General features: G+C 33.9%; 1 protein-coding gene across 1 annotated transcript; it reads left to right on the top strand.

Moving 5' to 3' along the window:
• The first annotated feature begins 2,031 nt into the window (after window positions 1-2,031).
• On the top strand, window positions 2,032-27,513 carry LOC126892051 (lysosomal aspartic protease-like). Its single transcript, XM_050661483.1, has 8 exons — window positions 2,032-2,220; window positions 3,263-3,380; window positions 12,755-12,887; window positions 20,424-20,542; window positions 20,702-20,901; window positions 23,150-23,378; window positions 25,200-25,337; window positions 27,318-27,513. The coding sequence occupies exons 1-8, from the start codon at window positions 2,159-2,161 to the stop codon at window positions 27,462-27,464; spliced, it is 1,146 nt and encodes a 381-aa protein (XP_050517440.1). The 5' UTR covers window positions 2,032-2,158; the 3' UTR covers window positions 27,465-27,513.

The raw sequence follows: 27,513 nt of genomic DNA, 5'->3' as shown, positions 1-27,513 counted from the left end.
CCCCTACCCCCACAATCAAAAACTTCATTTTTCGTTTTTATTTTTTTTTTGGTGGGATGCAATCAATTTTAAAATTTCAAAAATTCACAAGCATAGCTGAGGATTTTATAAAACATGCCTATTTTTTATAGACCCATAGGCAGAGTGTACATAACCTCAAAAAATTAAAAAAAAAATTTTTTTCAAAAAAGCGTATAACTTTTTTTGAGGAATAGCTACAGGTCTAATTTTTTCTTAATTTTATGTGTTTTATCAAACACTATATTTTTAATTTTTTCAGATTTTTCTGTAAGGCTCCCCACCTTCAAAAATCCGAAAACCTGTTTTTTGGGGGGTTTTGGGAGATTTTCCCTATTTTATAGACTTCATAATATATCAAATCAATTTTGTTTTTATAGGTTATATGTAACTTAAAGTAAGTGAGTCCTTTAGAATATTTAAAAATCAGAAAAACACGTTCAAACCCCCAAAACCCCCTTAAAAAACAGTTTTTTGGATTTTTAAAAGTGACCAGCGTTACAGAAAAATCTGAAAAAAATTAGAAATATAGTGTTTGATAAAATATACAAGACTAAGAAAAAATTAGATCTGCAGCTATCCCCAAAAAAAGTTATATACTTTTTTCCAAAAAAAAAAATTTTAAAAATTTTTTGAGGTTATGTACACTCAACCTACAGGTCTATAAAAAATAGACTTGTTTTATAAAAGCCTTAACTATGCTTGTGAATTTTTTGAAATTATAAAATTGATTGCATCCCACAAAAAAAAATAAAATCGAAAAATAAAGTTTATGATGGTGGGGGCAGGGTAAGGGGGTGGTGGGTTAAAATTACGATGAATCTTATGTCTTAATCACATAGAACTTAAAAAATGAAAAAAATTAAATTCTGGTAATAAGGGAGGGTATTTTTTAATTTATTTATCCCGTCCATAAGTGGAAAGTTTGATGCGCCACTGTCGACGTATGTGTCACTGAAAAGTGACGGCACTGTGCTCAAACGTTTTCTTTTAGGTTCTACTATTTAACTTATAGGGTCCCGTCGTGCCTAAAATGATTAAGAAATTTCAACTATATCGGCTCCTAGTCTATTCATATTTATTACAAAGTCTCCACAATCGTACTTAACCATATACAAATATGTGGTGGATTTGACAAATATTCAAAATATCTCGATAAAAACTGACTTTTTGAAAAAGTACCAAGAGCCAAAAAAGTTTTAAAAACAATGTGTTTAACTAATGGTACTACAATAATAATTTAATTGGACGTACAAAAAAGTTTGGGGGGGTTTAAAGGAACAAAACCCCCATAAAATTTTTATGAGGTGTCCAAATTTTACTATCTTTTTTCTTAAGATGCTACTGCCATAAGAATGCCACGTGTCCATTTTCAATAAAAAATCTTTAACAGTTTTCGATATATTGAAAAAAATCGATTTTCATTTTGTAAATTCAAAGGGTTGTAATTTTTTTATATGCACGTTTGTACTAAGGTAAGTTAGGTTTATGACCTGTATTTTTGTTACACCCTGTATATTGGCAAAAAAATAATTTAATTCATATACCCATGTTAGAAATGTTATTTAGAAAATTATAAATAATTACTTTTGTTTAGGAACAAAAAATAAAAAACAGATGACCATAAACAAAAAACAATAAATAAATGTAATTATATGTTAAAAAGAAACTTATCAAACCTGTCGGGATTCTGGCCTGTCGGAATTCTGGCGTGTCGGGATTTTGGCCGTCGGGATTGTGGCTGTCGGGATTTTGGCTGTCGGGGATTTTGGGGTAGACCCCAATTTAGGACACGAATATGGAGACAAAAGGAATTTTGCGCTGACAAATGTGTAAGAAGATTCCAGAAAAGTAGACGAAACGATTAGAAACAAAGGGCATCATTAGAAAGCGTTTTTAAACATATTAAATGAAACTGTTTGAACTTGGCCTGATAAATAAGATATCTCCAGAACAATATTGATAAGATTTTATTCCGAAATTTAAGAAATAGTTTTTAGGCGTAAAAGAATCGTGACGTAAAACAATGGTGTTCTTTGGTTAGAAAACAATAAGATACTTCAAGTACCTTAAGTACTTCAAGAAGCGATTCGACACTGTATATAAAGACGAAAAAATAAAAAATGAAGCATTCATCAAGATGTACGCAAGGATTTTAGTTCTTTTGGTGATAGCTGCTCTTGCTAGCAGTGAACTTATCAGGTAATTCAATAGTTTTCTTAGCAGCTTAGTATTAAACCTTATAGTATTTTTGTGCTTCAGCACTATAGTCTAGTGAACTATCTCACTCTTTAATGTTAATCTGAGCGGGGTGTATTTATTCGAGATGTGAAATTATACAAACAAGGAATTATTTCATACAAAAGGTAGATCCCTTGTTTATGAAATTTCACCTCTCTTTATGCAATTTAGATACTTTGTTAGACTTTATGCTGTTGCTTAAGTATTACAAAAAAGTTGTTGATATAATACCACAATTTTTACTCTTTTAATTCCAAACAATAGTTATTTTGTAGTATTCTATACTGATTCATCAATACAGAATTTAAACTTAACTTAAAAAAAATTGTCAAAAACAAAAAGAATGTGTGTGTGTACTTTGTAAGCACGTAAGAAGTTATACTTCTATTATTATGATTTCAACGAAATTAATATACTTAACAGGTTATTTGTATTTTATCTAAATATTAAACTAACTTTCTTTACCTACCACTTTTAAAAAAAATTTATTAAAACGAAACCAAAAATATAAAAAAAAAATAATATGAATCGTCCAGGATTTGAACCCGGGACCTCTTGATCTCCGGTCACACGCTCTACCACTGAGCTATATCCCTTTTGCTTTGACAGGTTACAAGATTTCTCATAGATACTGGGAAAATTAATACAAAACTACTTTAATTACTATTATTATAAAATATCTTATTCCCGAGGAAGACAAATCCAAAGACACAAAAATTATAATAAATATATTTACTAAAAACACTAATATATTCTTTTCACACCATTTCTTGCACTGATATATTTATACATAACTTAAAAGATTTAGCAACTAAACGCCATACTATCTGTGTGCGCATGCGCGCAGTATTATGAAATTTTACTCTCAATCGCTCCTAAAGAAGTATAACTTCAAAAAAATTTTCACTATATCTCATCGTTAAAAGAGAAATTAAGTAACCGTAAATAAATAATAAAAAGTACGAAGTCGTATTAGATTTCTAATATTAGGGTATTTTTGCAGAATTCCTTTGAAGAAGGTACCTGATAATAGACAAAAAAGATTGCGTAATGTAGCCGCTAAAGGATTACGCAGTAGATTTGGAGGCAATGGAGTAGTACCTTTAGTCAACGAATATGACGTAAGTTACACTACATATTGTCCAAGTAAAAAATACTGTGGAATAGCTTTAAGCCGGTGAAATATGATATTCTTCAAATATAGATATTAGGTCAAACGTTTAAGAAGCGGCCCTTTGAAGCATCTGTGTTTTTACGGTCAGACCTCCCGCATATCTATTCACAAGTTTCGTGCAAAATCTTAGTTTGTTCGGTAGCTAGCAGTGTATTAGTAGAGGAAAGGCTGTAAATATGGGCTGGTCTTGTAATATGGGCTAGGTGGGTTTCACAGCTATTCGTTGCAGATCTCTACATTTTGACTATTTCAAATGGTATTTAACGAAGTTAAAATATCACCGTAGCGATGGCACTACTGTGGTAGATATTTCCCAGTTTATAATAATTGTTTGTCGGTTGGTGCGAGTGTCAAAACTTTTTCGGGTAAGTTGATAAATTCCAGCATTTAAAAATAAACACGAATTTCAAAAAAAAGTCTGTATCACGTTGAAGCTCTATTATTAGTCTTTGATATATGCTAATGAGTTTTCTTCAAATTGTCTGCTTTTAGACATAACTTCTTTTGTTGTGCAAAGCAAGCGTGTTTACAATATGGGCTATGCCTCTGTTTTCATTATGGGCTAGTGGCCCATATTTAGAACAATGTAGCAATGTAGGCAAAACGAAGTAGGAAAAGGCAAAGAAAAAAGAAAAGGAAAAGAAATAAAAAAAGGAAAACGTAAGCAGCTTACCAAAGTCACAAAGAACCAAAAAAAGAAATCGGTTTCTAGTAGCGAGGATGAGGAGGAATATGTGCCTGCAGATGATGAAAGCGATTACAATGAGTTTCCTTCCACACAGCCTCCACAAGACGCAGCTGACGTAACGTGTATGTTTTGCGAAGTACTTTTTTCAGAGGATAATCTTGGTGAAATATGGGTCAAGTGCTTCTGTTCCATTTGTGGGCACATAACGAGTGCGCTGGGGCCGAAAAAGAAGAATATTTGTGTGACTTTTGCAAATAGTTTTAGCCTATGAGTTATTTAATGTATTTTTTGCATTTTAGATATTAAAATATATTTGTCACGCATTTATCTCATTTCACACAAATTTAAGACACATTTTTCGGGGTAGCCCATATTAAGGATCATTGTCAAATGTAGGTATCAAATGTAGGTATTCTTGCATACCTTTGGAAATAAAATAGAATTTTTATTCTTTTTTTACAAAGAAAAATAAAATGGGTAGCCCATATTTGCATCCTTTCCTCTACTGGAGTGTACGTGTGTTAAGTGATACGAGTGTTTTGTTGCTGTAATTATTTTGAATATTGGTTTAGTATTTCGTTTGGAGAGTGTCAAGTGTTAATTATTGTAATTTAATTAATGTGAATAGTGATGTGGCGCCCGTGGGATAATGTAAATATCGCGTACTATAACGCTGATATTGTAGAAATTGCCAGTGCTAGTGTGAATGTAATTACTAAAAAAAAAGAGCTCGTAAAGAAGATTCGAATGCATTTAAATGCAGAAACACAGCAAGTATGTTTGAATGTATACAAAAATCTACGTACTAAATTCGGCTTCGATGAAACACTATTGGCACAAGCCACCTCTGATTTAACAGAAATTCCACTTTCTAATGTATATAAAATAGTTAAAAATGAACCCTATCATCGCAAGAAACGATGTGACTACAAATTTTCAAGACCTTTAAATCCTTCACTTGTAAAACTATTGAAAACCACAATATACGACTGCTACAAAAGCAGTGAAATACCTACAATAGAAATAATAAGAAAGAAATTGGAAACAAACGGTCGAAATATGAACTGCTGTGAGAGAACTCTTCAAAATTGGATAAAAAAATGGGCTTTAAGTTAAAAAAAAATAAATAAACGTCAAGCAATTATGGAAAGCCAAAGAATATTCAACAGACGTAATATGTACCCAGAAGAAATTACTAAATATAGGCAAGAAAATAGGAGAATTTATTATTTAGATGAAACTTGGTATGATACCCACGATACAGTAAAGAAAGGATGGACAGATGGTTCAAGCATGTGCATACCAGAAATGCCTGCAAATAAAGGCTCGCGGCTAATTATTGTACATTGCGGAGGAAGTGAGGGATGGGTTCCGAATGCTTTAAAATTATGTGGGAAGAAAATGGAAGATTGTAACGTTGACTACCACAAGAATATGGAAGCTGACATTTTTGAAGATTGGTTTGGAAACTCGCTGATCCCAAACTTGGAGAAAAACAGCGTAATAGTGCTTGACAACGGTTCCTATCATTCCCGACAGCTCACTAAAATACCAAATACATCTTCAAAGCTGACCTGCAAAATTTTTTAATGGAAAATTATTTTTATTTCGAAGATTTTTACACAAAAAAACAACTTATTGAAGTTCTACACACGAAGCAATTTAGAAAATTATACGCTCTAGAGAGTATTGCCGAAAAGCATGGATACACTATATTGAGACTTCCCCTCTACTTTTGTGTTTTCAATCCTATTGAGTTAATTTGGGGACAATTAAAACCAAGTATAAGGCGTTCAAATACATTTCCTAAATTTGACAAAAAGGTAATTGAGATAATTAAAAAAGAAGTAGCCAATATTACCGAAGTAGACTGGCAGAAAAGAATCGCCAAAGTGATCAAAGTAGAAGAATATTCTAAGAAGATTGGGCACTTCCACATTAATGGTGGAAATAAATTTATTATTGAATTGGGCGATGATAGTGACGAAGAAAATACGGAAGAAGGAGAAAATGAGCTAAGTGTATCAGTATTTTAATTGTTGTGTTGTGCAATTCATTTTCCAAGCATAAGTGTACTAATGAAAAGACTCGGTTAAAGAAATATTTTTATTTTTAATAAAAAAAGAGCGGGGGCATGCTTGCATTTTGTGCTGAATTTTAAAAGTTTTGAACTGTATACCTAAAGTAATTTTAGATCTAACTGTGTTTTTATAAAGTTCTTTTAGTATCAGTAATTCTAACAATAACAAGATTAATTATAAAAGCTATTCTACATCAGTTATTAATGCAAGCATGCGGTAAGAGGGAGGTCCCTGTGAGGTTAAATGTTATTAAAAAATTGATAAAATTAATTTTAACACAATATTATGTCTTGCTTTCACGGTATTTACCTAAGTATAAATAAATATTTGTAACTACATATTTAATTACCAGAAAACACCAGCTGCCGGCCTAATATTAAAGAACAACTCAAAGCTACAATAATCTTACCCATTACACTATATAGATTGCTTGAACTATACTAGTCGAGGAAATGAAACTGAAAAAATGGCAAAACTTCGCAATTTTTTCGTCCAGCATCGATTTGTACAAAAATTTGGATTAGGCTCATTTCACCCTCTAGTTCAATTTCTATATTGAGCGGTTGTACGCTTTTGGTTATTTAAGGGTGAAAACTACCCCTCATTGTAAAAAATTATAAAATAACATTTTAAACTTTAATATTGTCAACATTTCATTCTTATTAGTTACATAATGATAGTTTTATGCTTTAATATATAATATCATAATATTTTAACCCTTACAACCACCCTTGTTCGAGCTATATATAAAAAATTGACTTATCCTAAAACAATAATTTCGGCTTGCATCGATTTACACAAAAATTTGAGATTAGGATCATCTCACCCTGCACTTCATATTCTATATCATGCTCAAGGGCGTAGATTATTTTTAGGGGTGTAAACTACCCCTTATTTTCAAAAATTATATAAAATCATTGTTAACTTTAATATGGGTAAAATTTGGTTTTGATTGGTTAAATAATGATTGTTTTATGCTAAAGGATATAATATCATATTTCAACCCTTAAAAACCACCCTTAGTAACATTGCAATTTTTATAAGTAGATAATTTAATAGATCTATACAGCAGAAAAGAAAAGTAGAATTAAAGAATTACAACATTTATTTATAGAACATTTATTTACACAAAAATACGAATTTACAAATATCGTTCATTTGGAAGAAGAGGGTTACATCTCAAAATGTAACTCTTTGGTTTTCCCCTAACTTTCTCTACAAAACGTTATTCGCTTTGGAGAATACAGTTACATATTGGAATATAATAGACAAAAATAAGATAATTTAATTAAAAGGGTGATTTATTTTTGGGATATAGAATTATAAGTAAAGATATAACCATTTTTCTTAAAAATTATGACACTAAAAGTGAACAGTATGTTCTGATAGAAGGATACTTTCTTAATCAAGTATATTCAAATGGGAAATAAGCCACAATTTTACCTAAAAATGATTTTATTAACGTTTCGACGCCCAAGTCGGGTGTCGTTAAATAAAATCATTTTTAGGTAAAATTGTGGCTTATTTCCCATTTGAATATACTTGATTATAAAATGCCACAAGAAAATAACTTCAGAACAACATTAAGATACTTTCTTAGTTGTAACTTTTTTTTGGATAATTCATAATAAAAAGAAGCAATATTATGTGCGTAAAAAGTAGTTTTGTGAAATGTAACCTTATTCTTCAAAGTTATTTTGTTATAGGTTTGTGAATTATCTCTTTTTTTGCATTGGGTAAATTATTATAATTATTTAAGGATTAATTTAATTTAACAACAAATGCTTGTTGTCTTTAATAGATAAACGCAATGTTTTCCTGAATAATATTTAAGTTTTCACAAAAATTATTTGTTAATAAATAGCAGTTTTTAAGCTTATAAACAATTACAATAATTTCGTAGAAATTAGATCAAATTAAATGGCAATAAAAAATACGGAAAGCTGGTTAAAATATACATCATTTAAAAAAAATTTTAGGTCCTACGACCCTTGGGGTCTGAGATGTTCCCTTTTTTTGAAAAAATCACTGTTACGTTAATTAACAAGACTAGGGCTTCCAATCCCGCAATACCGAGATCTCGGTATTGCGGGATCCCGCGTCATTTTCCAATCCTGCGTGATGCGGGATTACAGGCGCGGGATGCGCGGGATTTGCGGGACTGAAAAAAGTGTACATTGCTGCTGCTCAAAATTATTAGAAAACTGGAAAACAATTATTCAAGGTTAGCTTCAGAATTAGCTTTGTCTTTGCGCCGTATTTTACAACGACGCGACGTATAAATGTGACTGCACTACTGATTTATCTCCAAAAGCCTCGTAGTTACCAAGCGTAGTGTGACGATGAAACTTTTCATCTCCCACCGAAAAGTTTACTTCGAAAAGAAATTAATGATTTTGCAACTGGAATGAACTTCAGCCTTTTAAATTTATCTGAGAGCAATGATGACGAAGAGGCTGATCAAGTAAGAAGCACTTGAAACAATGTAGAGGTTCCATCATCGTGTTCCGATCTTGATCTTACATTGCAACAGAAGTTAGAGTTAACTATATCGTCAGCATGTAATATTTATTTGCCCGTCGCCATCTCGAGCTAATACACTTGAGTCCATTATTAAAATAGAAATAACTCTATGAATCTTGGGAGTCAATGGGAAAATATTTTACATTTACATATAAAGCCTAAAAAGGAATGCCGTCGACGTATGGAAGCCGAAAGGACATTTTCTGCTGCTGGCTATATTGTGTCTAAAATACACAGGATTTTGGCAGATGACAGTTTTGATTTAGATATTGGTTCGTATGAATAAAAATGAGAATGAAGTTTATACTCCAAATTTTAGAGTAAGTACATACTCCACGCGGTAGTATCTACTCTTAGGTACGGTGAGTAGAAACTCATCACATCAACATATTTTTATTCATATGAAATGTAGTATAAACTTTTACTTTATTCTCATACTCATGAGAACGTACTCGGGAGTTTATACTCCATTTTTATTCATACCATCCAATATGTTGTGTTTCCTTTGCAAACATTTTTAATTGAAAGCTTTAGCTAAATAATAATTACTTATACTGAAAGCTAAGTAATATAGCAACCAAATTAGTAAACTACATTAATTTTCAGTTGAAAATGGGTTTTTTTGGTTGATTTTTAAAATTTCGTTGGTGTATTTTTTGAAGAAGATGGATTTTTTGTTTTTGCAGTATTTGTTACTGTTTTTTGTGAAGAAAAAACAGTTTTAATCTCATACTAATAGTAATACTTAAATAAATGTGGAGTTAGTTGATTAATTTACTGTTTTATTTGCCTTATATAAATATGACTATTTTCAGTATGCGGGATCCCGCAAATACCGAGATCCCGCGGGATTGAAAATTCGTAGTCCCGCAAATACCGATATTGAACTCAGGCTGCGGGATTGGAAGCCCTAAACAAGACTAAGAGCTGAAATTAACCAATCTTTTATAAAAAAAAGTCAAACTTTTTAATAAAGTTTTTAGCAAGAAAAAATGTTAAAAATTGTTTAAATAGGACTGTTATAAACAAAGAGTATTTTGCGTTCCGACTAAAGTAAAAAATAGCGGGCGTAGTCGACTGACTGAATAGTGGGCGCGGTTGGCGACCGGCAGCAACTCCTAAAATTACGTTATACCGACCACAAAAATCAAATTTAAGGTGAATGACAAATTTTCGTCATTCCTTATGTTTTCGAGGTCTCTGAATCCGAATATGGAGTTAATTAGTGGAACATGTTCAAAAATCAAATTTTATGCAAAAATGCAAAAAATCAATTTTGATGATTTTTCAATTTTAACCCACTGTATTTTTGGTCGTCACTGTTTTTTGTCGTCAGATTTCGTTAGTTTCATGTTTACTTAAAAAAGTTGAGTGACAAACTTTTTAGTTTATAATTTTAACTAACACAGAAATAAAATATAATTCATGAAGAAGTTTTCCAAAAAAAATAATTTAAAATATGCAATAGGAAAAATGTTATGTGACTTTATAGACGAGCGGAACACCCCAAAAAAAGCTTATTTCTCGAGACACTGATACTAATTATTTTGGTCATACTTTATATTTTTGATGGTGCTGAAAACGAAAATTAGGGTTGTTTTGAATTTTACGTGGGGGAACATTATCAAAATCGCAAATTTACCCTAAAAATAAAAAAAATCACGTTTTTTGCGTTTAACTTGCTACAACTCTGTTCCATTGTAATATTATTTTTTTCTGAAATTTTTATAGTATATATTTCTCACCTTTCTGAAGACAATGGGACCTGCTTCAATATTTCTGTCTTGCCATAAAGAATGTTATAAATTGTTTAAAGTAAAAGGTGCAGATTCTTGAATTGCAAAGTTTAATCGCAAAAGTTGAGTGACAAAATTTGAAATTTATCTGTTTAATTAATTTTATGTTAAAATCTAGAGTACAGAGGACAAAATGTTTTATAGCAAAAAAGTGGTGTAACTTTTAATTTTAAGAAAAACGTGATTTCATTTTTTTTTTTTATTTTTAGGGTAAAATTGAGATTTTGACAATGTTTCCCCATCTAAAATTCAAAATAAAACTCATTTTCGTTTTCAGTACCATCAAAAATATAAAGTAAGACCAAAATTAGCCATTCACCACACCGTGGTTGATATTTCGAGAAATGAACGTTTTTTTTTTGGAGTACCACTCGTCTATAAAATCGCGTAACTTTTTTTCTGTTGCATATTTTGACTTGAAATTTTCCAGAAAACTTCTTCAGGACCTATGTTTTAATGCTGCACTGATTAAAATTATAAACTAAAAAGTTTATCAAACAACTTTTATAAGTAAACATAAAACTAATGAAAAAATTGTTTAAACAATTTTCCGGCCGCGGTAGCTCTTGGTACCCTCTGGATTTGTTATAAGGAACTTTTTTTGAGTAAGTTTGTGCAAAAAATACGTATCGGAATAATTTACCTAACGGGGTCGACGATACAGGACTACACACGGATTCAAAATAGAGAAGAAAAAATGGCCTATACCTACCAATCGGGTTCTACTGTACCAAGTTTACTATTTTTTTTTATCTATGGTACCACATTAAAATAATAACGTTTATCCATAGGCGTAACCAGGGGGGGTTTTGGGGGTTATAACCCCCCCCCCCATTGGGATGTACTTTGCACTCTATACGCTTAACACCATACCCTTCAGAGACCTTTCAGTAGTTGTAACCCCCCCTTTCAGGTAGTTTTAACCCCCCCCTTAGGATCATCCTGGTTACGCCTATGCGTTTATCTTATTTTGATTGCAAAATTATCCAAAACAAAGCAGCTAATTAATGGGATGTATAAACCTTTTTTGAAGTGGCCTTTTTATTGTTAATTTTTAAATTTATTTATTTAAAATATAATTTTACTAAATAAATGTGCAACATAATAATATTCATAAAATTCAAGTTTCTACCAAAATATGTAAATATAATATTAAGCTTCAAATCCGGTATACTGTCAATGTTAAAAATGGGCTGCAACGGTCTAGCGCTAGCGAATGGTAGTCCGCGAATTTATTCTCATTCGGCTACGCCCATTATTTTTTTTACTTTAGTCGCAACGCAAAATATTCTTTGTTAATAACACTACTGTTTAAACAATTTTTAACATTGTTTCTTGCTAAAAACTTTGTTAAAAACTTTGACTTTTCTTATAAAAGATTGGTTAATTTCAGATCTTAGTGTTGTTAATTAACGTAACAGTGATTTTTTCAAAAAAAGGTGCTATCTCAGACCCCAAGGGTCGTAGGACCTAAAAATTTTTTTTAGAAGTTGTGTATTTTAACCAACTTTCCCTATTTTTTATTGTGTACGTACATGTAATTTTTTTTACTTTTTTTTCATAGGCTATTAGTCTACATCTTAACAAAGGAAATGAGCTCCGGATTATTGAGATAGGTACATTCAGCCATATTAACTGGACCAGCCTCAGAAATTAGCTCGTTTTTCAAAAAATTTTAAAAACAAATTCAATTTTGCGAAAACTATTTAACAGATCTGGACCATTTTTTGCACACCATTCAAACACCATAATGCCCTCAAGTTTAGGTATACTTAAACATATTTTAATAAACAATAAAATTGTTATTAACAATATTCAAAAACAGTGATTTGGTCGTCCGTTTTACAATAACTTTTTTGTTTATTAACCGATTTTGATTTAATGTATCTCATTCGATGTATCTTTTTTTTCTGAAAAAGTTACCTGTGGACGTCAAATTTCTAAATAAACAAGTTTTTAAGTTATGAGCAAAAAACTAAGTTTGACGTTTTGATTGTTTATTTAAAAAATGTTCCACTAAAAAATTGATGAATCCCAAGATGGTAGCCTTTTTGTAATATCTCATACTACACATTTCAACAGTCAAACCTCGTCTTTTCAATTATGTCAAAAAACGCCTTATTTTTTACTAACTTGATTGGTCTACTAAGGATTTTTATTGGGATTGTTAGCCTAAATTTTGGTTTCTGTTTTGCTTATGTTTTAATAATAACGAAAATTATTTTTGATCTAGCTTGATTATTATGGAGAAATCAGTATTGGAACACCTCCACAAACATTCAAAGTCATTTTTGACACCGGATCTGCCGATCTTTGGGTTCCTTCAGCCCAATGCGAAAACAACACTAGAACAGCAAATGGTTGCCGTAAGTATAGTACATAAGAGTTTTGTTACAAATTTTGATTGTTATTCAATCTAGAGAAGTATTATCCCTCACTAATTATGTTTTGAGGTAGTTTTTGCGGTAATTATGTTTTTTGGTCTTATTTACTATATTGGTATTGTTATGCTTTTTCCTCATTCCATCTTTTGAGATGGACGTTGAGAGGTGACTCAAATTTTTTTGCAGAAATTGTTTGGAATTATCTCATATAATAATAATAATTGAGTTATCCTCCCACTCAAAAAGGTCCGGAACATTGTTTAAATAATCAAAATGTCAAAAAATGAAGGAAAAATTCAATTTTTTTCTTCGTTTTTGATTATAACTTTAAAAGTATTCACTTCCAAAAAAGTTGCACTGACACAAAAGTTGCGTAATTAAATTTCCTATAACACAAGATTGGTTAAAATTTTTAAAAATTGTCTCCCTTGTTGCAAAATAGCAATAAATGCGAAAAATCTATAAAAAACAAGTATTCGCATTTTACATTTTTTAACCATTTATACTACATTTAGGACCTTCATATTTTACCCAGAAAAACTCTATAATATTAATAAAACAATACTGTGAATTTAATTAAGGTCGGTTCAATATATTTTGCAAAATAAATTTTGCAATATAGCTTTCGCAAAAAAAATTCATATTTTTAAAATGTTGCAGGACTGAAAATAAAGCAGATAGAAAGCTTAAATTTTTTTACATATAGAAGAATATTGTACCTTTCATTTGCAATTTGCAAAATTAAAATCCTACATGCAGGACAGCGGTGTTCGATTCACACAAGTTTATTTCCACCAAAATTTCTTCCAATCTATATCTAATATATTATTTTCTTACCCTATATTTTGTTGTATTTTGATATTTTAATTCCACAAAAATCAAACTAATTTGATTATTGTTTGCGAATTATTGTTTAAACAATTGCATATGTTTAAAAATAATAAACTTTTATTCTCTAAGTTAAAATATATGAACAAAAAAATTTTTTGCTAAAAAAGTGTTATTTCAAAGGACAGAGTATGTAAAAAACTCATACAGAAGTAAAAACTTCAACTTGTATTCTGGTATAAAATCGTTTATTTAAAAACTATCTAAAAAGTCATCCAAATGGATTGCAAAACGTTTTCGTTCTAATTCAGAACATCTTCAGTGCATTCTGCAGAGTAGTTTGAAACTAGCACACCATTCAAAGTGTGCCTTTCAAAGCCTTTCAAAAAACAGACAAAAGTCTAATATAAAGAAATACATCGAAAACGACCTAGTTACCTTTTGACCCACTTACCACGTGTGGGAGTCATATGTTGCCCAGGGCCGTATCCTTAGGAATTTTATCCTTTTGTCTTTGACCTTGTATTTTTTGGTTGGCTCACCATGTTCTTGTAAAACTGATGATGCTCTTGTTACAGAGCGAAAACGTTTTGTTCATATGTTTGTAGCCCTTTAGGGCTTTTTAAACTAATATACCTTTTACAAAAAGGAAATTTTTTTATTAAATTTCACTTTTAATATCAAAATATAATTATCATTATTTGATATTCATGTTTTTGAAGCGTCTTTCAGAAGACGATAATTAAAATACAGAAATGGGAAAAAGTCCAGGGTTTGAGTTTTTGTAGAACTGTAATACCACGATATAAAATGCAAGCGTTTTGGATGTGATATTAGTATTACACTCTAGAAATCGTCGACTTTTTTCGTCCCACTAATTCAATTTGATGTGAATTCTTAGAAGAATACCGTATTGAAAATTTCACAATAGAATTTTACCAAAACGTTGACAATTCGGATGGCCCGGAAGCCTTGCCCGGGACGCCAGGACACGACTTCGTAATTCGGGCCATGTCCTGGATTTTTCGGGCTAGTTGGTCACACTAATCATTACCAAAGGTCATTGGAATGCCCAATCAGAGCAAACGTATCCGCTGTCCTGCGCGTAGCACCAAAAATTAATGTTTATTAAAAAAAATTTCTGACGCCGTGGTAGTAAACCGATTTTAATTTCGCAAATTGCAAGTGAAAGTTACAGTATTCTTCTATATGTAAAAAAAACAACTTGCTGTGTGCTTTATTTTAGTCCTGCAACATTTTTAAAAAATGAATTTTTTTTGCAAAAGCTGGATTGCAAAATTTATTTTGCAAAATTTCTTTCCCCGATCTTACTGAAATTTACAGTATTATTTCACTATGTCATAAAGTTTTTTTGGGTGAGATATGAAGGCCCTAAGTGTAGCATAAATGTTTGAAAAACGTAAAATGTCAATACTTATTTTTTTATGTATTTTTCGCAATTATTGCTATTTTGCAACAAGGGTGACAATTTTTAAAATTTTTGACCAATCCTATATTATAGAAAATTTAATTACGCAACTTTTATGTCGATGTAGCATTTCTCGAAAATGAATACTTTTAAAGTTATAACCAAAAAACAAAAAAAAAGCCGAATTTCTCATTTATTTTTTGACATTTTGATTATTTAAACAATATTCCGGACCTTTTTGAGTGGGAGGATAACTCAAATATTAATTATACGTGGTATGTTCAAGCAATTTCTGCAAAAAAATATGAGTCACCTCTCAACATCCAAATGTATTAATAATTTTCGTACACTTCTGGCCGTCGCGAGTAGTAGAGCTTTCTGCATGGTCTTATAAAGATGTTCATTCAGACCCAGCTTTTTTATGCTTTCAAGGAGGGTTTTCGGAATGACTCCAGTAGTAGACATAATAATCGGTATTGCCTGGGTACTTTGCAATATCCATTGTCTACGTATTTGAATTTCCAGATCTCTGTACTTGGCGATCTTTTCAGTAAATTTAGTACGTAGATTATTGTTGTTACTAATCGCCACATATATGAGTGCTGTTTGTCTCGTTAATTTATTGACTAATACGAGATCTGGTCTATTATGTGCCACTGTTTGGTCTGTGAGCACAGTGCGGTCCCAGTATAGCTTGTAGTTGCCGTCCTCAAGCATAATCTCAGGAACGTATTGATAATATGGGAGATGGTCTGTTTGGAGAAGTCCCAGTTTTATAGCTATCTCTTGATGAAGGATTTTTCCTACTGAGCATGCCTTTCCTTGTATTCAATTGCAGCAAATGCCTGGTAGCCCCCGGTAATATGTTGGATGGTTTCTTGGGCTTAACATCCATATCGGCATTTGTCGTTTTGGACCTGAGGGTCTTTGATGATATATTTCAGGTAACTTTGGTTAGTATAACCTGATCCTGAATGGCCAGTAATGAACCCTCCGTTTCAGGGAACCTCTTTCCTGATGTCAACCAATAGTTCGACACTGTATTGTCGACATAGTCTTGGCTGACCTATTTGGGATGTCGCTCATGCAGAGGTTTACCCATCCAGGTGCGCATCTTTTCGTCTTTAGTGAGGTGGTTTATGAGCATTTCTGGTTCCCTCAGTTTGATCGGTGTTGTGTCATCTGCTGCGCAAATAGCGCGATGTAGAGTAGATGTCTCAGCTTGCATCTGAAAATAAGTTCTTAAATTAGCAATCTATGGATCTAATTGCTCCCCTATATCCATAACTCCTCTTCCTCCTAAATACCGCGGTAATGTCGTTCGTTCTACTGCACTTTTAGGATGGTGTTTTTGTGCTTTCGTGAGGTGTGTTCGTACTTTTCGCTGAAGATTTTCTATATCCGTTTTTGTCCACTTAACAGTACCAAATGAATAACTAAGCGCGGAACAAGCGTAGGTGTTTAGTGCCTTAAACAAATTTTTACTGTTAAGCTGTGAACGAAGCATCTGTTTTACCCTTCGTATAAACTCAGTAGTTATCTCAGTTTTCATTTGCTTATGGTATATTTCCGCGCCTGCTTTACTCCAAGATATTTGTACATATCGTTTTCGCCCATGGCCTCGATATTCTGGCCATTTTGCATATCGAATCCACCGGGCTGTAACTTTCCTCTGACTATATTCAAAACACGGCACTTGTCTAGGCCGAACTGCATACTAATATCATTAGAGAATGTTTCTACAGTTTTTAGCATCTGTTCTAGGTGTTCTCGAGTAGAAGCCATTGATTTCAAATCATCCATATACAACAGATGATTGAGCTTCGCTACCACAGTATTATTGTTTTTGATGGAGTCAGTGGAGTATAATAGCTGGGAAAGGGGGTTCAAAGCTAAACAGACCCACAATGGACTCAACGAGTCTCCTTGAAATATTTTTCGGTTGATTGCGATATTTTCCGTTTCGATATTGTTTTCACCAGGTATTTGGAGGTGAATTTTAGTCTTCCAATCTGACATTCTTCTTCTTTTAGTTCCATCTCCTATCGAAGGTTGGAAATCATCATGGCAATGCGGACTCTGTTGACTGCCGCTCTAAATAGCTCTGCACTACTGCACTCGAACCATTCCCGTAAGTTCTTAAGCCAGGATGTTCTTCGTCTTCCTACATTTCGCTTTCCTCGGATTTTGCCTTGCATAATAAGTTGTAATAATGAGTATTTTTGCCCTCTCATCACATGTCCCAAGTACTCAAGTTTTCGTTTTTTGATAGTTAGTATTATTTCCGGTTGATTTCCTATCCTTCTAGTTACTTCCACGTTCGACATTCTTTGAATCCATGATATTCGTAGGATTCTTCTGTAACACCAAAATTCAAAGGCGGCCAACTTATTCAAATGGACTTGGTTCAATGTCCACGCTTCCAAGCCATAAAGAAGAGTAGAGAATACGTAACATCGAAGCGTCCTTAGGCGTATCTGTCATATATGTCATTATATCTGACATTATGTGTCATAAAAGGTAACTATGTTATCATCGACTTTGTATATTCTCAATATATCTATAAGCCATTCATGCGGTACTGAATCAAAGGCCCTTTTGTAATCAATAAAGGCAGTAAAGAGGTTCCTTTTTTGGTGAATGCCTGGTTAGAAATGACTGAGTCGATGATAAGTTGTTCTTTGCAACCCATGGAACCCTTAGCGCATTCTTTCTGTTGAGGCTTTATGATATTGTTTAGAGCACAGTGTTGGTAGATACGCCGGGCTACACAGGATGTGACCAATTTATACAAAGTTGAAAGACAAGTAATTGGGCGGTATTTGGCTGGATCTTGGGTGTTATTTTGATCCTTCGGTATCAAATAAGTGGTTCCCTGAGTTAGGAATGATGGTATATCCTGCGGATTAGAAATAACATGATTAATTAGTGTTGATAAGCATTCATGAACACTCCAAAACTTCTTGAACCAAAAGTTTTGAACTCCGTCTGGTCCAGGAGATTTCCAGTTATGAAGCTGTTTGATGATATTTGAGACTTCTTCAGTAGTGAAGGGTTTGTCTTCTTCTTCTTCTTCTTCCTCTTTATAAGCAATTCTGCTTGTTCATTGGCGGATTGATACCTCTATGGAAGGTTGTCGCTCCATCTTTTGCGCGGTCGGCCGATACTTCTTCTGCCGATTGGTGATTTATCTCGTGCTATTTTGACCACACGTGTCTCCCCCATTCTGGTTATATGGTTGTTCCATTCTTTTTTTCTATTTAGTGTCCATTCGTTTATACACTGTACGTTACATTGTCTTCTAATATCTTCGTTCCTCTTTCGATCTCTCAGTGTATTTCCTGTAATTCTTCTCAGTACTCTCATCTCTGCCGTTTCCAGTAGTCTTTGTGTTGTGGCTGTATCGGATCTTGTTTCTGATGCATATGTCATTATTGGTCTTACACTGGCTTTATAAATTCTTGACTTCATCTCAGTGTTAATATGTCGGTTTCGCCATATAGTGTTATTAAGGCATCCTGCCAATCTATTTGCTTTTTGTACTTGATTTCTCACTTCTTTGTCTAGGTTTGTAAAGGGTAGTAATGTAGTGTTGGCAGTTCTGTGTCGTATCTTCTATCCATCCAGCATTGTTGTTAAGAGCAGCTGGTGTGAAAAGTTGATTTCTCCAAAACTCATGAATTTCTTCTTGGCTTGGGTAAGTCTTATCGACACGTTCTACAGTGGAATTGAGTTTTCGATAGAACGCCTTCCCGGAACTTTCAAAAAGAGCATTGTTCCTTTTGCTGTTGTTACTAACTTTGTACCTCCTTAGTCGTCCTGAATAAACGGAGAGTTTTTGTTTTAATGTATCCAGACACTGATGGGCTTTGTTGTTTTCTGGATCATATCTTGAGCGTCTTGCGGTACTCAGCATTATTTCTTCAGCTCCCCTGATGACTTTTCTACTTGTTACACCTCGTATGAATTCTGTGATTATACCAATATCGCTACGTAGTAATTCAATCTTTCCGAGTAGTCTTTTTTCCCAGGGTGCAATTCTGTTACCAGTTCTTTCATTATTTGTACCCCGTCGTGTTCTGATCTTAACGCCCATTACATTAGCAATTGCTGTTGCTGCACAGTAGATTAGCATATGCAAATATTCTAACGTGGGAGCTTCTACGTCATAGTTGGGTAGAACTGGGAGCTAGAACTGGGGTCTAGAACACTAGAAGTGGGAGCTTCTACGTCATAATTTATAACAGCGCACCTAGTTTCTTACAAGAGTTTATTTGTGGTAGCGGTGGTCTGCTAAGTGGGTTTGTTCCATTAAACTCTTGTACGGCACGAGCCATTTTGTTTGCTAGACTATCGCGCAACTCGTTGTTTTCCTGCTGTGTATCGTCAGGTTGAGTTTATGGGATGGGAAGCTCAAGAATCTGCTCATCATCGATCTCATTAGGGACTTGATCTAAAATTAGCCCCTGGATATGAATCTCCCGTTTGACTTCGCTTCTGATGGCATTGCGTCTGGTCTCTTGGATCAGGTTGTTCCTTAGAATTACCCGGTATTGGTCTGATACTCGTTGCTCCGATACTTGAATATCTGGGTACGTCATGCCAAATTTGGCATACAGCTGTAGTCGGTAGCCGATTGTTTCTTGACCTAGGTTTGTCACCTTGCGGTAGAAGCGCAAAATGTTATAATTAATGGATACAGTCCATTTCATGCGCTGCCTCGGTCGTCCCGCTTGAGTGAGCGCCGGCTGATGTTCCAGCGCAGCACCTTCGGCGTGTGGAGCTCTTGTTGTTGTTTGGTTCACTTGTGGTTGTGGTTGTGGTTGTGGTTGTGGTTGTGGTTGTGGTTGAACTGTAGCTGATTGTATGACAGGGGCCCGCCTCCTCAACACTCTGCCACCGACGTCTCGCATGCTGTCACGTCCAGCGCCGGCTCCAGACGTGCCCTGGCGATCCCCAGGCAGCGATCCTAAACATAAATTTTTAATCTCCATTTACATGGGTGTGCATTTTATACCTACTGCCAGGTGTCAGTTTTTGTTCCACGGCAAGTATCCCTGCTACTCTCTGGGTATTGACGCTACGAATACCCAGAAAGCATCCCCCATTCGCAGGGGGCCGCGCCTGATAGAAGAACTGACAAGAAACTCCAACAGATTACTATTACTATTACTATGATTATTTGTACATACAATCATATATTCTTCCATTGCATATTATTATTTCCTATAAATTAAGAATTAACAAGACTTATATTTTAGAAAACCATACTAAATATGATGCTGACAAATCTTCAACATACCAGGAAAATGGCCACTCCTTCTATATTCAATACGGATCCGGATCTTTGAGTGGTTTCCTATCTGAAGACAGCGTAAATGTAAGTTAAAATATTAAAAGTTTAGAAAAGCTACCTTTTAAAACGCTTTTACTTATAGTCTAGAAGCAATGGGGGTAGAGGGTACGTTTTTGTCCTCTCTATTTGTCTTTCTTTTATTTGTTGTTTTATTCAAACGTATTCAAAAGATTGTTCTTGTAGGTTGCTGGAGTTGCTGTGGAGAAGCAAACATTTGCTGAAGCCACTTACGAGACCGCTCCAGCTTTCGTGGATAGCACATTCGACGGTATCTTGGGATTGGGTTATCCAGAGCTGTCATCTCAAAGTATTACTCCAGTTTTCACAAACATGATCAACCAAGGAGTTCTTGACGCACCAGTATTTTCCTTTTATCTGAGCCAGTAAGTATATAATAACTTATACTTTATTCCTTTACACCTGAAGCAAGACAGAAAAAAGAGAATTCGAAAAAACAGGAAGTACGAAAATCAATGAGCCAGTGGCGGAACATCATGCTCCTTATTTTGATGTACTTTGAGCTCTATACGCTTAACACCATTACTATTCCATACCCCCCAAAGACCCTCCAATAGTTGTAATCCCCCCTTACGATCATCCTGGTTAAGCCGTTGCAATGAGCTACAAAGAACTTAGGGAAGAACAATGTAAGAACTCTTCATTCTTTCGGAATTTGTTTAGTATTCATTACTTTAACGTTGCTATTACTAACTTATTATTTATTAAAATTATTTTAATCTAGCTTCAAGTGGGGTTGTTTTTACCAGTTCTCATCGTGAATTTCTTTATGTCCCGTATACATTGAGCTTGTAACACTTTTCCTTTATGTCTCCTTGATCGTAACAACATTATTTTATATTTTTACATTGGTATGCTTAATCTTTTAATGCCTTCTTTGTTACTTGGCCTTCCATAATTCTATCATCTTCTTCTTTGTCATACTTGTTAGTTTCGTGTTGATGGTAGTTTCTTCTTCTTCTTCTTATAATAGGCCTCTTGGCCTGTTCCTTACCGATTTTGAGCTTGTATTCGTAGCTGTGATGTTGACTGCCAGCTATCTCGCCACCTTTTAAAGGGCCTTCCTATTGGTCTCTTGCTTGTTGGCTTCGAATCCCTGGCTATACGGGCTATTCTCTCGCTGTCCATTCTCGTCACATGCTGATTCCACTCTCGTCGTTTCTATCTTCCCCACCATACTATATCTTGTATGTTACAGAGATCTCTTATTCTGTCGTTCGGTATTCTGTCTCTCAGTGTTTTCCCAGTTATTGACCTCAACGTTCTCATTTCTGATGTTCTCATTATCCTCTTGGTTTCTGCTGTGTCACATCTTGTTTCTATCGCGTACGTCACGATCGGTCTTACACATGATTTGTATATGCGTACTTTCCCTTCCAGCCTCATATCTTTGTTTCTCCAGATGACATCCCTCAGACATCCTGATACGTAATTGGCTTTATTTGCTTGCTTTCGGACGCTCTCTTTAACATCTCCATACCTACATATTTCGACTCCCAGATATTGGAATCTCGAGACTTGTTCAATTAGTTCGTTGTTAATTACTAATTTGCATCTTATGGGTACCCTTGACACTACCAGGGATTTTGTCTTGGCTATTGATATTTTCACATTGTAGTTCTTCGCCACTGTATTGAAAGTTTGTGCCATTCGCTGTAGGTTATCCTGGTTATCGGAGATTAAGATTGCGTCGTCAGCATAACAGAGGATTTTTTATTTGTTTTTCCGCTATTTTATATCCTTTTCCAGTACCTTTAATGTTTTCTATGATTTTGTCCATTACTAAATTAAAAAGCAATGGGCTCAAGCTACCCCCTTGTCTGATTTCCGAGTTGATTTCTACTTCCGATGTTAGTTCATTCTCGACTTTTATTCTGGTTTTGTTCTTCGTATTAATGTCTTTAATTATCCTTATCATCTTGTTGGGATGATTTTTCTCCTTTAGCAATCTTAGCTTACCTTCCAATCATACTCAATCGAAGGCCTTAGTCAGATCTATAAAGCACATAAATGCAGGTTTATTATATTCCAGTGCTTTCTCAGCAATTTGTATGGCTATGAATATGGCGTCTATTGTGGACCTATTTTTCCGAAAACCTTGTTGTTCCTCACTAATTGTGTATTCTTCATTTATTTTATTGGCAAGTATTTTTGTTAAGAGTTTAAGAGTTGTGCTCAGCAAGGTGATGGTACGGTAGTGGCTAGGGTCTTTGCTGTTTCCTCTCTTGTGTATAGGGATTGTTATACTCGTCCTCCACTGGTCTGGTACACGCTGGCTACATATTATTTCTTGAAAGAGGATCTCTATGTTTTCGATTAAGGTTTCTCCTCCGTATTTCAGGAGTTCATTTGGTATCCCATCAAGTGCTGGTGCTTTTCTGTTTTTTAATTTACGTATGTTATTCCTTATTTCTTCTTTTGTACTTTCTAGTTCTGTGCCTATGTTGGATTCGTCTTCATTTCCTGTTTCTTCATCTTCTTCAGGTATTATAGTATCTTCCTTATATAGTTCTTCTATATAGGCGGTCCATTGTTCTGCTTCTATTTTATTTAAACTTCTCTACGATGGTAGTTAAAGATTTTTAATTTAACATGACTCTTTTTATATTCCAGAACAGCCAATGGCGATCAAGGAGAACTAGTGATTGGTGGATCAGATCCAAGTAAATACAGAGGAGACTTCACCTACACAGAAGTATCAAAAAAACTGTATTGGCAAACTAAGCTACAAGGTGTTTCCGTAGGGAAACAAAGTTTATGTAGGAATGGATGTCGATCTGTAATAGATACTGGTACTTCTCTCATCTACGGACCAAACGATGATGTTGAAGCTATCAATGACGTAAATATAATCATTATATTATTGAACTGTGTCGCTATAACAAATCCTTCTGTGTATTTTTCAATATATGCCTATGTTTATTCCATTCTTAACTTTTTTTTTGCTCTCCTTCGTTTTACTTCTCTGTTTTTCTCGTTGTACTTCTGTATGTCTTCTGAAGATTGGGTCTTCATACTTCTCATATATTTAATTGTCTTTCTTTTAATACAATTTTCGGTTTCTTTGTTTATTTTTAATTCGTGTTGAGTGTTACCTTTTAGCAAAGCTTCTAGTGTCTCCTCTTTTAAACTATATTTTACGTGCTTGTATGTTTCTTTGGCGATTCTGAGACCAAAGTTGGACATTTTGAGAAAAATATCAGAGATGAAATACTCGCAATTCAAAAGAACTTTGTTACTATTTTTGTTTCCTCCTGTATAGTTACTCAAAATTTCGCTTACCAAAACCTAACCACTATCGAAATATAGACTGTTGTTAATACAATGTTGTTTAAACAATGACCAATAGGCAGTGAGTGTCTTTCATTGAAATTTCAGATCACTTGGGCAGTTCTACACCCTATATTACTATAACAGTGAGTCGCTTTTCTTTTAATTAGTAACAATAAAGATTTATTCGATTATTATTTTTCATCTGGTGCTTTAATTTGGTAGTAAATTTCAAAATATATCGAAGAAAATACTTCAACCCTTCTTCTGATAAGGGAGCCCAAGCGGGAATTTTTGCAGTTACTCGAGCGCGTCAGATTATCATATGGGGAGAAACCTGGTACCCTGCAGATGTACCTCTACCATATATTGGCTCTTAACACAAGGAAGTTCGTTAAGGGGGGCCCGAAAAAAAAATCTTTCCTTAAAAATACTCGAAATTGTCAGATTAAGATAAGTACCTACATGCAAAAGAGTGTATATTAAAGAAATCTGAAGATTTGAGCGGAGCGTACGAAAATGGGTGTGTCACAAAGTTTCACAAGAAAAAAGCGAATATTTCTCGAAATGAACGTCAGATCGAAAAACTAGAAGAAACATTTTCAATATTTTTCAAAAATATATCGAATGGTACTACACATAACCCCCACGGAGAGGGGTGGGGGGTCAATGTAAAATTTTAAATACAAACCCCGCGATATTTTGCAAAATGAACATCCGATCGAAAAACTGCAAAACACACTTTCAAAATGTTTTTGAAAAATCTATCGAATGGTACCAAAGACGACCCCTCACTGATTTAGGGTGGGGGGTTACTTTAAAATCTTAAATAGGACCCCCAAATTTTTATTGCAGATTTGGATTCTTTACGTAAAAATAAGCAACTTTTATTCGCGACATTTTTTCGAATTATGGATAGATGGCGTTATAATCGGAAAAAACGATTGTTGAAAATGGAAAATTAATTAAAAAATGGAAAGTCCCCACTAAATTGGAAAATTTTACTTAATTATTTTTGGTTTTAGGACCTAATATTCCGAACCCAATAGATCCCCATAACGCTCGAGTGACTGCAAATTTAGCATACTTTCCTCCCCTACCATTATGTGTGTGAGATTAGAACGAGAACCACATAGAACTTATAAGCTTAATTTAATTTATCAATACAGTGGAACCCGCTTATTAGAATACCTGTTATTATATAGGAATAACCCAATTTAAGGAATAGAAATTTGAGGTCCCGAAACGTTTCTACTATTTATAACGATCGGTTATTAGAATATCTCGGTTATAGGGATACTGTTGCTTGGCACGAAGACTATTCCAATAAGCGGGTTCGACTGTATAACAAATTATTTTGCTCAGTTATGTACTAATAAGTTAATATTTTTAGGCAATTGGTGCCTTCTATGACTACGATCTTGGTATTTACACCATTGAATGCGATGCCGATTTGACTAAGCTTCCTAATGTAACATTTACTTTCGGAGGCAAGAAATTTGACATTTCTCCTTCAGCCTACGTCATCAGAGTAAGTATTTAGTTTATTTAATATGTGAATGTAAAGATGATTCAGATTGGATTACAGGGCGGGTCTCTATTATTAGGTGCTTATACCTATTTCGGCTTTACCATAGCTTCCTCGGAGCACCTGTGTAGAGGCACAGGCACTTTAGTTCCTGACTCATTTGACTTAGGGGAGAGTCGGCTATTGGTGCGCACCTAAGGCTAATTCAGGATATTTCACACACTTGAAACATTTCAGTTTCCAAATTTTTTGAAGATATACTTCAAAGGCTTAGCTATATTGGTAGTGACCTCATTTAATGAATGGTTTAACAGTAGAAGAGGGAGAGGCGAAATTTCCAAAGAGTGTAATGCGCACAATTACCCGACCTATTCGGCTAATGGTGCGCATATGTCAAATAACTGTGCGCAATAATATAACTTAAAAATTACCTTCGAAAATGTAGCTTATTGAACATGAATATTAAAGGGACAAACAAATATACGGAAAACGAGAAGAAACCAAGTTACAGATATTTTTAAAAAAATCTAAGTATTGCAGAAGTCACAAATATATAAATTACAAAAAAAGTTTTGACACTTTTGTGGTTTGACAGAAGTTTGAATTTTTAAATGTCAAAGTTCTAAAAAATTGTAAAATAGGAATGTTTCCAGTGACGAAGAGTTGCAGTTTTTTTTATTTATTTTGGTAGATAAAATATTGTATGAAACTGTGCGTGAAGTACTTTTTGCGCACTTAGGCGATGTATAGCACTCGGACCGCTCGTGCTCTAAACATCGCGTGCGTGCGCAAAAAGCATACTTCACAAACTGTTTTATAAATGACTAAGTATTTCACTCCGGACAAATTTTTTTAGATTACTTTGGTCATTCGGAGCAAAAAAGGTCTCTTGTGATTTTTCTCTAAAATTGATAGTTTTCGAGTTATGCGCGATTTAAAATTTGAAAAATGCGAAATGGCCATTTTTAAGGCTTAATAACTTGATTAAAAACTATTATTATGAAAGTCAGAAAGTCACCTAATCAAAGTTTAAAGCACCCCCTACAAGATCCTGAAGAAATTTTTGTCATTATTTTATTAATAAGCTGTTATTTTTAATTATCAACAATGAGCGCTAAAAGCGTATTGAGGCAGCCGTCAATGTGAGTGCGAGTAATATCCTCCATTCCGACCGTCCAATGATGCATCTCAGTCGCACTCACATTGACAGCCGCCTCAATGCGCTCCTAGCGCTCATTGTTAATAATTAAAAATAACAGCTTAGTAATATAATAATGACAAATATTTCTTCAGTACCTTGTAGGGGGAGGGTCGTTAAAATTTGATTTGGTGACTTTCTGACTTGCATAATAATAATTTTTAACTGAGTTATTAAGCTTTGAAAATGGTCATTTTCGCATTTTTCAAATTTTAAAGCGCGTATAACTCGAGAACAATAAATTTTACAGAAAAATTACAAAAGACCTCTTTTGCTCCGAATGACCCAAATTAATGATGTAAAAAAAATGTCCGAAGTGAGTTTCTTTTGTGAATTGGTTTAAAAAAAAATTTTTTAAACAATTTTTCGATTACGGTACCACCTGACACCCTGTGGATTCGTTATAAGGACCTCTTTTTGAGTAAGTTTATGCAAAAAAATCGAACTGGAATAATTTACCTAACGGGGGCGACGATACAGCCTGGACTATAAATATCACGATTTGAACATAATATACAATAACATTTAATTTCTAGAATCGGTTGTTTGTGTGAATCAACTTTTACTAAATGGCATTGGGAAGAGTATACTTTAACTAGTTGGAGTCTACTTTTACTAGTAAATGTTGAATAAAAATCTTCATTTTATATTTATAATCAACTTTTACTAAAACCAGCCGTTTGAGTCGACTCGAACTAGGAAAAGTCAGCTCCAACTGGATAATCAACTTGAACTGTAACATACACATTGTTGACAACTATCTAATGTGCTTTTTTATTTTATAGGATTCAGGTATTTGCGTATCAAGCTTTGTCGCCGGAGACTTTTTCCTCGCTGGATTTGAATGGTTGGTTGGAGATTCATTCCTGAAAACAGTCTACAGCGAATTCGATTTTGGCAACAACCGTATTGGATTTGCAGAATTGGCATAAATAGTTGTAACTTTATAATTATTTATTTATTAAATATTGCTTTATAAAA

The sequence above is a fragment of the Diabrotica virgifera genome, chromosome 9 (assembly GCF_917563875.1).
Source record: "Diabrotica virgifera virgifera chromosome 9, PGI_DIABVI_V3a".
In the NCBI taxonomy this organism is placed as follows: Eukaryota; Metazoa; Arthropoda; class Insecta; order Coleoptera; family Chrysomelidae; genus Diabrotica; species Diabrotica virgifera.
The sequence above is the reverse complement of the archived record's forward strand: the minus strand, read 5'-3'. Positions and strand labels throughout refer to the sequence as shown.